The 15,268-nt window shown below is 36.1% G+C and overlaps 1 protein-coding gene across 1 annotated transcript in view; it reads right to left on the bottom strand.

Moving 5' to 3' along the window:
* The window catches only part of LOC116900103 (low-density lipoprotein receptor-related protein 1B), a 274,149-nt gene that overhangs the window by 35,552 nt on the left and 223,329 nt on the right, over positions 1-15,268 (bottom strand). The window contains exons 36-37 of the mRNA XM_032901881.1: positions 11,578-11,801; positions 10,065-10,171 (exon numbers count right to left, since the gene is read on the bottom strand). Coding sequence (XP_032757772.1) covers positions 10,065-10,171; positions 11,578-11,801 — 331 coding nt within the window. The remainder of the gene's footprint in view (positions 1-10,064; positions 10,172-11,577; positions 11,802-15,268) is intronic.

A 15,268-nucleotide genomic window follows, 5' to 3' on the forward strand; every position in this document is an offset into this window, starting at 1 on the left:
AGATGAGCTCTGAAGTGACCCAGCTTTCCACTGTTGATATTAAGTCCAGCCTTGATGAAGAAAGGAAAACCACATTGCACTTCTATGAATTTAATAGCATGAACAGGTAAAGAAAACATAACTTGTCCCCAGTTAAATTAGTTTTCCATTTTTAGATTATATTTGCTTATTATGGGAAAGAATAAATATTTGATTGATTACATGTATTATGTTTTTATTATAGGTCCACATGACCAGATCAACTCTTGTCAAGTAGCGGACTGTTGGATGGAATTATGCAAAAATAGAAATTATACAACAAAGAACAAAAGTTTTACGTATGTAGAATTTATATTACAAATAATCCATAAATCAATGACTATGCTTTTCCTTAAGCCTTTTAGTTAAAAACAAACAAAAAGTCATCTTTTAAATTAGAAAGCTAATAAAGGAATCAAGTAACTTTTCTTACAATTGTATTAAAAGTGAAGTTTATATGAAATAACCAATTCATGTCTACCTTTAAAACACTTAAAACTGCTGTGTTTTTTTTAATTTAACCTTTTATTTTCTTAATTTAAATCACAGTTGCATCATCTTCCTGCTACTCTTTGTCCTTCCAAGCTCCCTCATGTCTGCCTGCCTCACTCTTGCTCCCCTGCTTCATCTTTGTTGATATATGTGCATATACAGGTATTTATATCTATAAACATATATCAATAATATATATATATAACATGTGTGTACATAATTACATAAATACAATGTGCTGAGTTTAATATTTAGGCTGTTTCTATGTATATGACTTCATGGCTGACCACTTTGTATTGGAAAATCTGTATGGTGTACATTCCAGAGGAAGACTTGCTCTCTCACTCCCTACATCCTTCTTTTTTTTTTTTTTTTTTTTTTTCGGAGCTGGGGACCGAACCCAGGGCCTTGCGCTTGCTAGGCAAGCGCTCTACCACTGAGCTAAATCCCCAACCCCCCTACATTCCTTTGTTACCTAGAGAGTTCTGCCTATGGGAGAAGATCTTTCCTTTTGTGAATTAGCATATCTATTGGTGTTGTCCTTATTCAGGTTAATCAAGTATAACAGTATCACACACCAAGAAGATCATAAACCATACAGACTGCAGCTCAGTTGGCTGTAATGCAGAACAGTAGATTCCCATGCTCAGAGATGACCTTTCAGCATAGTATTGCCCATGATGCCTAAGCTTCCATTATATTTTTTGAATTTTAACATCATTTTAACTCTGAAATTTTTAAAGATCTTTAAATAATAGGTAATTGAACCCTCACAAATTGCACAATAAGAGAAAATGATAATGAAATATCGTGACCCACTGCTGTGTATGGTGTGTATTCTCACTTTATAAGTGGGAAAATGAGAGATGGAGTGCTTATACAAATAGGTCCATTGAGATGCCTTTGCTTATAAATATATTCACTGCTTATGTATTCCTAATGCTTTAACTTATTTATAATAATGTCTATCACCATTTTCTTTGTGTACATAAATATTTATTCACATGTACATATCTATTGTGTGTACATAAACATTTATTCTGAGACCACATTTATACATCGCATTAAAATGAATAACTATCATGTTTCATTGTGATTATTTGCACATTTTTCTTTTTTCTCTCCATCTTTATTAAATTGGGTATTTCTTATTTACATTTCAATTGTTATTCCCTTTCCCAGTTTCCAGGCAAACATCCCCTAATCCCTCCGCTCCCCTTCTATATGGGTGTTCCCCTCCCTATCTTTCCCCCATTACCGCCCTCCCCCCCAACAATCCTGTTCATTGGGTGTTCAGTCTTGGCAGGACCAAGGGCTTCCCCTTCCACTGGTGCCCTTACTAAGCTATTTATTGCTACCTATGCATTTGGAGTCCAGGGTCAGTCCATGTATAGTCTTTGGGTAATGGTTTAGTCCCTGGAAGCTCTGGTTGGTTGGCATTGTTGTTCATATGGGGTCTCAAGCCCATTAAAGCTCTTTCATTAAAATGAATAACTATCATGTTTCATTGTAATTTTTTGCACATTTTTCTTTATGTTGTGGTATTATAGAAATATTACGTGTCTATTATCCATTCAGAATTAAGCATATGATGACATAGATTATTTTTCATTAGGGTATATATTTCAAATGACATAGATAATAATCTGTTAATTTATGTGATTTATATAATCTCTGACAATCGAAAGAAATAGCAAGTTCCAGGTTCAGTATTCAACTGTCTTTTTTTTTTTTTTTTTTTTTTTTTTTTCGAGCTGGGGACGAACCCAGGGCCTTGCGCTTTCCTAGGCAAGCGCTCTGCCACTGAGCTAAATCCTAACCCCTCAACTGTCTTAATACTAGCAAATATTTACTTCTGTATTTTTCATTTATATATATTGATAAACATAATTACTCAGAATCTAAATTATATTGATCATATTTGCCTACACACTTAGATGTAATTTTCATGTATAAATATTTATGACCATAAAGAATATTGATAATGTTTTGGAGTAATTTATAATGTTTGATATATAGAATATTATTAGGATAAACATTTTATCATTAAGGCCATAGCTGATGGAGTACCAACCGCTGTCAAAAACTGACATTTCATGATGGTGGTGATTTTTGCAATAGGAGATCTGGTGGTACGCTATTTGATAAGAGGGTAGACTTCTAAACCAAGTACATACAGGCATTACCTAACTGCACAGAGTTAGGTTTATATGTATTCCATTGGCTCACCTAATTGATACTGTCTTTAAAGTATAAGCCATAAATTAATGAACTGTAGGTGAGATATTTAGATATTTGACTCTGAGTGGATAAAAGAAATGTAACATATCTATAAAGCTGCAACGTATAAAGAAAAAAAGTATACACGTGGATACAAAGAGACCTTATGACAACTACTCATTTTAATATGTGCCTGACATTGAAGTTAGAATAAATGTTTATATATACAAGGAGAAAATAGAGAAAAATGCAACAAAAGAGGTCTAGAATATCAGCAATACATGAACAGCAAATGTACTTGATATTAAGTATCTCAGTAGCTATATTTACACAAGTACATATCTCGCAAGTTTATAGTATATAGACACATGAAAATACAGAAGAGTAGTTCACAGTATTCCATTATCACTTTCTATTGGGTGCTATTTGTGAAAGCTAAATTAGGTTCAGAACATACCACCAGCTGCAAGAGAACACCAGCTGCAGCTTTACCTCCCCTCTGTGCATTCTTATTGTGAATCTCACAGACCTTCCTGCTCTCAGGCCCTGCTTTGTCCCAGCCCCCAACCCCAGCAAATATCCCTTACTGGATCACAGACTACAGCTGCCTGAAGAGAAGATAAGCTGCACCTAGACCTCCACCAATCTCTATAACCCCAGGGTCTATTCTCAGTGTCACCCTTAGTGCTACAGCAGAACACTGACTGCAGCTTCTCATCCCCACTTTGCAGGCTTATTATGGATCCTATAGATCATCCACCCCTCCTCTAGTCTTCCTGTCATGTCTGATTCCTGTGGCACAGCCTCCTGTCCTGCAGCAAATATCCCCTGTTCGACTACAGGCTGTACCTGCCAGAAGACTGGATAGGCTACAACCAGACCTCCCTTACAATCTCTATTACCCCAGACCCAGTTCCCTGATCCAAGCAGAATGCCAGCTTCAGCCTTCTGTCCCCACATCCCAACCCACTTATGAATCCCCCTGCCATTTCCTTCCACCTTGTCAGTGTCAGTCCCAGGGCCCAACAGCAGCAAATATCCTTTGCTCAAACACAGGCTAGGCCTACCAGAAGACCAGCCTTAAAACCTTCTGCAAGCATCCCCCCATGAATTCACTAGTTGGGCAAACAAGTAAAACAGGAACACTCTCGGCTAATGCACTCTCTGAAATCTCAGAGAGGAAACAACCCAGGGAACAAAACTCAAGACAAATGCAAAATCAGCATCTATAATCACTCCAAATACAGATGCCAAGATTACAGCAAAAGAAAGCAATCAGTAACAGCCAGAGAAGCATGTCTCCACCAGAGTTCAGTTATTCTACCACAGCAGGTCCTGAGTAATAGAACATAGCTGACGCATAAGAAAAAACTTGAAGAGGAAAAGAATAAATCCCACAGAGAATACTGAAAAAGAAAAGACAGCTGAAAGAAACAATTAAACTGTTAAAGACATGAAAATAGAATAGAAGCAATAAGGAAAACATAAACTGAGAGTATCCTAGGAATGAAAAATTGAGGAATAAGAACAGTGACAACACAATACACAGGGTGATTGGAAGAGAGAATCTCAATCATTAAAGATATGTAGAAGAGGGGTTGGGGATTTAGCTCAGTGGTAGAGCGCTTGCCTAGCAACCGCAAGGCCCTAGGTTCAGTCCCCATTTCCGAAAATAAGAAAAAGAAAAAAAAAAGATATGTAGAAGAAATGAATGCATCAAAGAAAATATTAAATCAAAAAAAAAAATCCTGCCACAAAACATCCAAGAATTCTAAAACAATATGAAAAAATTGATACTGATGAATAGAAATAGAGGAAGGAAAATACCACACCACCACTAAAACCCAGGAAATAGCTTTATTTCAGACTGTGCCTTTTACTGGGGCAGATTATCAGCTTGTTTGCTCCTTTGAAGACACCAAAGTCTGAGGGCCTCCCAGGATATATGCTGTATGCAGGGCGTAAGGTAAGGGATCCTCTCAGACAACCACAGCAGCTAGAAACCCTGAGGATCTCAGTGAACTCACAAGCCATCCTCACTCTCTCCCTCTCTCAAACTACACCTTTTTTTCTGTCCTGTGCCTACACCCGGGGAAGGTGGTCAGCTTGTCTGTTCCTCTGAAGTCCTTATGGTCTGAAGGCCTTCCTGCATATTTACTGCACCCAAGCAACAGAGTCCACAATCTGAAGATCTCCTAGTAGATCAGCTGTACCCAGGGCGAAAGACTCCAGACAAGCATGCCTCTCTAAAGACCTCAGAATCTGAAGGTTTTCAAGGAGCTCAACTAAAGTCCTCTGGGCCACAGGAATCCAAGAAAACCTGCAGCAACCCAGCGACACGGGAGGCAGTCTCCAGAGAGTGAAACCCAGGCCAACTAACCGGAGAAATAACCAGATGGTGAGAGGGAAGCTCAAGACCATAACCAAAAGAAGCCAATTTGCTTTGGCATCCTAAGAACTCAGTTCTCCCACCAAAGCATGTCATGGATGCAACAACACACCTGAAAACCAGGATGCCAATCTAAAATCCTATCTCATGAAGGTAATGAGTCTTTAAGGAGAATATAAATAACTCACTGAAAGAAATAAAGGAAAACAAGTAGAAGCCCTTCAAGAGAAAACAGGCAAATCCTCAAATTGCTTAAAGAAATATATAGAACACAAAGCAACAGGTGAAGGAATTGAACAAAGCACATCTATAGTCACCTGATCTTTGATAATGAAGCCCAAACCATTCAATGGAAAACAGACAGTATATTCAAGAAATGGTGGCGATTCAAGTGGTGGCTAGCTATAGAAGAATGTGAATTGATACATTCTTATCTCCTTGTACAAAGCTCAAGTCAATGGGATAAAGGAATTTCGCATAAAACCAGATGCACTGAACCTATTAGAAGAAAAAGTGGGAAAAAGCCTGGAACAGATTGGTACAGGAGAAAATTTTGTGAATACAGCACCAATGGCACAGGCTATAAGATCAACTATAGATATATTGGATTGCATAAAATTGAAAAGCTTCTGTAAGGCAGAGGACACTGTCATTAGGACAAAATGGCAACAAACAGATTGGGAAAAGATCTTTACTAATCCTACATCTTATAGAGGGCTAACATCCAATATATACAACAAACTCAAGAAGTTAAACTGCAGAGAGCCAAATAGCCCTATTAAAAATGGAGTAGAGAGCTAACAAAATATTCTCAGCTGAGGAATATCAAATGGCCTAAAAGCACCTAAAGAAATAATCAACATCCTTAGTCATCAGGGAAATGCAAAATAAAACAATCCTGAGATTCCACCTCATACCAGTCAGAATGGCTAAGATCAAAAACTCAGGTGACAGCAGATGTTGCCAAGAACATGGAGAAATAGGAACACTCCTCCATTGTTGGTAGGATTGCAAGCTGTTACAACCACTCTGAAAATCATTGTGAAGGTTCCTCAGAAAATCAGACATAGTACTCCCTGAGGCCCCAGCTATACCATTCCTGGGCATATACCAGAAGATGCTCCAACATATAACAAGGACAAATGCTCCACTATGTTCACAGCAGCCTTATTTATAATTGCTAGAAGCTGGAAACAACTCATATGTCCCTCAACAGAGGAATGGATACAGAAAATGTGGTACACTGTGGAGTACTTCTCAGTTATTGAAAACAATAACTTGATGAAATTCTCAGGCAAATGGATGGAACTAGAAAAAAACATCCTGAGTGAGGTAACCCAGTTACAAAAAGACAAAGGACTGATATCTAAAATATATAAAGAACTCAAGAAACTAGACATCTATAAGCCAACTAATCCAGTTAAAATATTGGGGACAGATCTAAATGGTGAATTCTCAACAGAGTAATTTCAGATGGCCATAAAGCACAAAAAGATGTGTTTACCATTGTTAGCCATGAGGGAAAGGGAAATCAAAATGATTCTGAGATTCTATCTTTTCAGAATGGCAAAGATAAATAAAAATACAAGTGACAAATCAGGCAGCAAAGAAGGAGAAGCAAGGAAACACTCCACCATTGCTGGATGGGAGGGCAAATATTTACAGGCACTTGGGAAATCAATAGGGTGGTTTCTCAAAAACAAATTAAGAATCGATCTCCTGCCAGACTCAGCTATACCTACCATTCCAGGGCTAAGCATTCCCTACTATGCCACAAGGACACTTACTCAACTATGTGCAGAGCAGCTTTAATTCATAATAGCCAGAAACGGAAAACATTCCAGATGTCCCTCAACTAAACAATGGATAAAGTAAATGGATAAAGGAATATTATTCGGTGTTAAAAAATAAGAGCATCATGAAGTTTGCTGTCAAATGGATGAAACTTGATAAAAATTATCTTTTGTGAGGTAATCCAGACCCAGAAAGACAAAGTTTATATTCATTTATAATTAGTGACTAGTCACAAAGTACAGGATAACCACATATCTTAGTTCATAAACAGACACCATGGCCATGGAAACTCTTATAAGGACTACATTTACTTGGGGATGGCTTACAGGTTCTGAGGTTCAGTTTGTTGTTATCAATAAACATGGGAACATGTCAGTATCCGGGCAGGCATGGTGAAAGAGGAGCTAAGAATTCTACACCTTCATCTGAAGGTTGCTAGCAGAATACTGACTTCCAGTCTGCTAGCATGAGGATCTTAAAGCCCATACCCCTAGTGACACACCTACTCCAAAGGGCCATGCCTCCTAATAGTACCAAACCCTGGACCAAGCAAATATAACCATTACACCATACTATAATCCACAGACCCAGAGAAGCTAAGTAAACAGGAGGACTCAAGGAGGGAAGCATGAACCTTATTCTGAAGGGGGAATAGAATAGACATCAAGAGTGACATGGGTGTGGATGTGTGAAATGGGAAGTGATGGGATTAGGTAGGGAAAGAATGGAGGGAGAGAGTACTAGGCCAGAAAACTTGAATGGGCAGAATCTCAGAGAGACAAACTAGAAACCTAATGCAATGCATGTTCCCAGGAATCACTAAGGATGAACCCAGCTAACACTCCTAGCAATAAAGGATATCAAGGTTGAGCTGCCTTTCTTCTGTAACCAAGTAAGACTTCAACTGCAAGGACTGGGACACCAACCAAGCCACAGTACCTTCAACCCATAATTTGTCTTGTCTACAAGATATGCTATGGTAAAGTTGATTCAAAAATTGTATGAGTAGCCAATGAGTGTCTGTTCTAGCCAGATACCCATGCCAGGAGAGGGAGCTGACCTCTGACATTGCATGGAAGACCAGGAACTAGAGGCTCAAAAGACCAGCAAAATATGATAGAACCAAAATTGACTGAAAAAATGTCAATGAAATGATTCCTATACTCTGTTATCATCACAGATTGTTGCCTACCCCAATTGTTATCATAGAGGATTCACACAGCAACTGACATAAAGAGATACAGAAACCCACAGTCAAACTTTAGACAGAGCTTGGGATGTCCTGCAGAAAATAGAGAAGAAATTCTGGAGGAGCCAGTGGTGTTAGAGACACCACAAGAGGACATAAAGAACCAACTAGTCTATACTCATAGATGCCCACAGAGAGTGAACTGACAAACAGAGAGCCTGCATGGGATTGACTTAGGCCATCAGTTTATAAGTTATAATTGTCTAGCTTGGTTATACAGGACCTGTCTCTGAATGTGTTGGTTCTTCCAGTCTTAATAGGAAAGGGGAGGGAGACTAGTCTTACTGCAATTCGATGTGTCATGATTGGTTGATATCCGTGGAAAGCTTGGCTTTTTTTTTTTTAAGATAAAAGAGAAGTGGTTGGAACTGCAGGGAAAAGAGTAGGTGGGGCTGAAGAGAGGAAAGAGGAAACTGTGGCTAAGATGTGTAAACCAACCAACCACCCACCCACCCACCCAACTAACCAACCAACCAACCAACCAACTAACCAACCAACCAACCAACCATTTCCTCCCATAACTTGTTTCTGGCCAGAATATTTTATCATAGCAACACAAAGCAAATCAGGTAGTCAGTACTCTTGGAGGTTGTGGAAATGTAGGAACTTGGGAGCAAGATTTTCAAGGTTACACCTTGTCCTTGGTCATTTCTTTCTCTCTGCTTCACTTCTTCTATTGGGTAAGCAGTATAAGAAGCCCTGCTAACACCATGTTATTATCCATTATCTCATATGCAAGCAATGATTTTCACTAGCAAGTTTTAAAACCCTGAACCAAAATACCTTCCTCTTTGTATCAGTCATAGTGAACAAAATCTAACATAGTTGCCTGCCTCTATGTAGGTGACTCCTTAAGCAACAAATTATAGAAACAAGTGCTGTAGAATCACAATAAAATAGAATCCCAACTAGCTATACACCCCATAATGCTTTTCTTTTCTAAATAGTTATTATAACTGTGTAAACTTATTTAAGTATGCACCATAATTTCTACTATGGTATAAGTTGGAAAACAGCTGGCACATGCTTCATGAGTTTAGAAACTTTTTCTTCAGTTCCAGAAGCACGTGGTACTTGAATGACAGATATATGATGAGAGACTGAGTCCTTCAACCTTCTCAATTCCATAAAGAATAAAAACAGTAGAGTTAAATGCAATTCATGAAACAAATTCAAAGTCAATGAAATGTAACTCCTAAATTTATTTCAAAGTATAAAAGAAAACCAAGCATAAATGAAAATCAAAATAAATCATGCAATTGAACCATCATTCTGTTCTTTTAACTGGACTGCATGGAGTAGCGTGTGTGGCACAGAATCTTTGGATTCCTACAGTTTGTAAATATATTATTATTTAAACATCAAAGTTTGATATAGCACAGGGGAAAAGATATGGCAAGGTATTGGGACGTTCAGTGGGCATTCAGATAAAGGGCTTTGAGGGAACCAGCAGGAAACATGGAAACGAGAAAAGGTGGTGCTGAAAGAGTAGGGTCAGTAATCCTAGATAACACTAGGGAAGAACAGGACACCAATGAAAAGAACTGAATGTAAAGGACAGGCATTATGAAAACTGGCTTTTACAGAAAGTAGTTAGATTGCCATCAACTTTCAGTTCATTTCTAGTGGCATCTTCCATAAATATTACCTTATATCTCTGTAACTTTAATATATGTACTTTGGTGGTTTTCAAATAAAGCTTTATAATGTAACTATCAGCATGACAGTAACCTGACTTTTGGGTTGATAAACTGAAATATAAAATGTTAATATTAATAATACCATACTTCACATATTTGTCTTCTTATAATATGGTTCTTTCCTGAATAAAACTAGAAAAACTCTTAATTTAGTATGGTTAGTATCTTGCTTCATGTTTAATATGTACTGAATATGTCATACCTGTGGGTCTCTGCAAGTTTTTTTGTACTAAAATTCTCCTCAGAGTGCCATCCATGGCCGCCTCTTCTATATGGGAGTGATCCCCAATTACAGTCCAGTACATCATCCTAAAGGGTGTAGGTCAAGAAGATTAGTTTGGATATAGTGCTGTGAAAACTGTCTCCTTCATTTAACAGTATCTCCTCAGATCACATGTATGAGAATAACCCAGTCCCCTCATTAAGCAGATTCCTGATCCAACTTGAAAACTTTATAATGTCCAACTTTAAAACAGAGTTTTGCAAATCATTATTTTAAATAAACTGTTGCCCAAATGTAAATTTAAAGAGATATAATACTTAACAATGTACATCATAGCGTTTTATTTGTTATACAATCTTTAGTTCTGAAAACTCTTTAAAACCTACAGAACACTATATCTATCACTTGCAAGTATCTTTTTTATTTTGTGACAGATTATTCACTTGAGATTTTCTTATAGTGATAAATTATTCAACTAATTATGGAGTATTTCACTAATAAGTGGGTAAAAGGGTAAAATGAAAACTTAAAAGACAACTGATATGAAATTGGAAAGGGGGCATGGTGAGGAGGGGGGATAAAAAGGAGTCAGAATGGAAAATGGGGTATGAAAACGATCAAAATACTTTGTGTACATGTATACAATCCTGAGAGGAGATAGAGGGGGACTGAGAGGATTTGAGGGAGGAAACGTATTTGTGATGTGAAAGACGAATCTTATTTTCAACAATGACTGGGTCATTGGAATGCCTTCCACTCAACCCCAGAACCTCAAGTACCAACAGAGTACTATTTTCTTTCTCATTTCTTTCTCAGGTATGAAAGCCCAGGCTAACACCAAGCTCCTTATATAGCTGAGGCTGTCCGTGAATTCTAGATTCTTCTATATCTACCTTCCAAATGTTAAAATCACAGGCAGTGCTCAGTAACTGAAAGGAAATAGTTTTCTCACTTAGTGGATATTATATTCTACAATTCTAATAATTGGATTATTTTTTGATATTTAAGACTTTTATTTAAAATTTTCCTCTTCTTTTCAACACTGAATGGAGGATTTTCATGTAATATCATAATAGGATATCTTCAGATTAAGTCATCAAAATGTAAAGAGATTTAAGTTTGATGACGTCTTCATATTTTGTTATCCTTAATCTTTAAGCTCTTTTTAATATATTTAATGTTGTATATTCAATAGTTTAAAAGTAGTTGTCATGTGATTACCATGTCAATTCCACTGTTTGTAATCAATGCACATAAAAACAGAGATAAGGAAAGAGATTCTCATACATGTAGTAAATGGATAATATGAAAAACATTTATAAAAAAATATTTGCTGTCAATATTTTAAAAGGGAACGAGTTTTGAGAGAGCAGTATGGAGATTTCCAGGTCTCAGAAATATGCTTCACCTTGAACAAAATTGCAGAACACAATCTATAAATATCAGTATTCATATTATATTGAGAAACAAAACCACCAAGCCATCAACCTACCCTCTTTTAGGATTTACAGCAATAGCATAGGGCTCGCCAGCCATATTTGTTAAGAGTCTGGTGCAGTTGGGGCCATTGAGCTGTCCTACATTGATGGAGTACCTCAGGCTGGTCCAGTGAGTAGTATAGTAGCTGAACCAGTGCATTCTGGAATGATCAGTCCAATAAACATTTCCTGTAACCCAGTCAACAGCAATGTCTCGGGGCCTTTTAAATTCAGGACACTAGAAGAAGAGGAAAGAAATACACCACAGTATTTTCAGGAGAAAATATGCATCATTTTCTGTGTCTACATATTGGAATTGTAAAGTTTCTTGGGGTTATTCTAGATACCATTACTTGATTTTTTTGAAGCATTACAGAGTCAATGTATCCATTAAGAAATAGAAGTATCTTCTCTTCTTAACTTCAGCTTAATGTAACACATAATATACCCATATCTTTAAGTGAACCAGTTACCAATGTCTTTATTGATGGATGTAACTTCATTTCATGATGATATACAGATTTACATAGCATTCTACTATTTGTATCCATATGCATCAATTACAATTTTAGGCCATTACAATTAACATGGTAAACATTAATATGCATGTCAATTAGAGCATATCCATTCAGTTTATATTTATTCAATAATAGGATGGTTGAATCCTAAAATATAAATACATATAGCTAAAAATTTTTATTCAAGGACTTTGACTAAAACATATTTTCAGCAATGTGAGAGAACAGGTTTTTCTGGGTTTCTGCCATATAGGATTGACTTTAACAATAGAAAAAAAGGTAGGATAAACAAACAAATTAACATGGGAAAATTTTCAGTATGTTTTAAAGTAAGTTGCAATATTTATCGGAGAGCTTGACTATTTTAGCTTTACAGAGTTATGAGCTAAAAGTAAAATTATTCAGGGAAAGTGTCAGCAAAATATATATTCTGAAGCCTTTAGTTAACTTTATTACTTTGAATGGAACTAATATAGAAATTAATTTGACATGGCCAGGTTTATTTTGCGTGACCAGGAGGAGAAGGGATCCCCAGAAGTATCATATAAAGAAGAGAAACAATTATTTCATGTTAATACTATTCTGACAGTGGAGAGATGTTATTTTAACATGTAATAGGCTTTTGGATGATTTAATAATGAACAAAAGAAAGTAGTTATCTCAAATACACACACACACACACACACACACACACACACACACACACACACAGAGTATCTAAAAACAATAATTCCAAGGCCCTGTTTCCTGCTGACTAGTAATTCCTAAGAGAAAGGAAGTTGCCTTCAATAAACCATGGGTCGCAGAAGCAATTTTCCCCTTGTGATATCAGGGATTCAGCATGAGTGAAAAATATGCATTACTTTAACTGTTTTTGTTTAGATTATCAGAATCTAAAAGTACATATATCACCAATAGCAAATCTATTGCTTGTCAGTATTAACGAGCAATCTTACTAACATGAGAAACTGGGTATTAACTTGCTGTTATACACTTAGTATGTAGATAAACATGCACAAGCAGAACAAACCTTTTTTGTGAAGGCAGTATGTTGCCAATCCACCTTAACCATGAGAAAATATTTACTATTCCTTTTATCATATTTAAATATAACAAACTCAAATTCTTGTCTTAATAATGTCACTGCCAAGAGTATGGAAATTTCATGTAACTTCCTACTTTTTGAAATTTGTCCCTTTCTTTTACTTGATTTATGCTGAAAAGGCTGAGTGTTCATTAATTTTACATGTGGAACTTTGAGCCACTGTCATCTATGATTCCATCCCTCACATTTAAAGGAATAAGGATGCCATGTTTAGTGATACTTTTCCCAGGTAAATGTTTTCACTGAACCAGGAGTAAATTCTTTAAGTACAAATCAAACTTCGTTCAAATTTCTAGTATAAGGTAAATGTCTAGAAAACTGAAACGGGCTGACATTTATTTTAAACACAAGGGATCCTGGTAGAGTGATACATATAAATCCATTCTGATATGGTTGTTCCTGTTTTGTTTAAAGTCCTTAATTCTTTGATAAAGTTTCTGAGTGATCCTTTATTTTGTGTTCATTTGGGGTCCCAACTAGGTAATTTTCATTTAAGAAAATTCTATGGGGCTAATGGATAAAGAATTTCTTTGTGATTATTTTGGACCTTCTCATTGTTTGTGGTTTTATGATGGTATCCATCCTCACAGACTTCTGTTGTTGGTTCTGTATTCCTGTTTCTAAATCAAGGAATGCTTCCTGTTAGACCTACTAAAGCTGAATACTGTGCCAAAGTTGGCTATATTTAATTAATTAAAACTGAAATGCTGATAACATCAGTAATAATATTAATTCTCATAGACTGATGGTAGCAAATTAAGCATGTTATTGGAGACAATGATTCATAGCACTGGATTTACTGATACAACAGATAGACCTTTATTTACAGGAGGAGAACAAAGTAGAGGGCACTCCATTATTATTCAAGGGCTTTCATAAAAATATAATAACGCAATGTTGTCATTTCCTTCTACCCCTTTAAAATTCCCTAAAACCTCCCATATACATCTTCTTTTTGTCTTTAAAATAAATGATTTTCTCAATTATTATTGGCACATGCTGCATATATATTCCTGAACACATAAATATAAACTCCTTAGTCTGTCTAACATTAATTATATGTACATTTTCATGGCTGACCATTTGCTATGTACCTCCCAGTATAAGACAATTTCCCTCACTTTCAGTATTCCCCAGTTTCCTATAGTTCTTTTTGTTGGGTTGGAGCCTCATGGAATCACAAGAATTTTGGATGATATTACCCATAGACAAGTGACTCATAGTAAATTGATCTTGAAAAATGAAGAGGAAGAGAAAGCTCTTGCTACAATTCTAACTCTTTGTGATAAATAAAAAAAAAAAGGAAAAGGTGATTATTTAAAATGAGTCACAAAGACAGGAAAGAGAATTGCCTGGGAATACAGAACAGCCTAGCATCAATCACTTAATCCTAAAAAGAAAGAAAGAAAAGAAAAAACAAAACAAAACACAAAAACAGAAAACAAAAAGAAATCATGTTCCATATGAAATAGAACAAAAATTGTTCATTTGTTCCTTACACCAACTAACAGGTCAAAACCAATGACTCCACAGTGACATGTTTCTTTTGCGAAAGTTTAAGCAAGTATTCATTCTGACAAAGTTTTCATTAATATTATTGCACAACTTTGAAGACATTTGTTGACTGACATCTTAAGAAAACTTAAAAGGTCTTTATCCTGTTAAGATTTCTAAATACACAGCTAAGTTAGGGGCCTGTCAAAGTATTAGTTGAATAAATGAATTAAATCTTACAGAAAACTGACAGCTTAATTGTTACAAAATTGGAAGTTACCTCTTTAATTTTAAATTTTCTATACTAAGCTTACTCGTGTGTGCTATCTGTCACAATTCTAGGTGCAGTACTAAAGATATTTCACTGAATATATTTGATTTAAAATAGAAATTGAAAATACTTAATTAAAGTTGAGTTCAATCATTGAAATTCTGGAAACCATGATTTTTTTTAAATATTATAGTGACCTATATATTTTAAGAAAATGTAGTGACCTATTCTGTAAAGTCACCTCATATTAACCTACCTGTACCAAATTCAAGCTGTAAGACTTATTGTATTCTCAGGTTCAGTATGAGACAAACATA

Source organism: Rattus rattus, chromosome 5 (assembly GCF_011064425.1).
Source record: "Rattus rattus isolate New Zealand chromosome 5, Rrattus_CSIRO_v1, whole genome shotgun sequence".
In the NCBI taxonomy this organism is placed as follows: domain Eukaryota; kingdom Metazoa; phylum Chordata; class Mammalia; order Rodentia; family Muridae; genus Rattus; species Rattus rattus.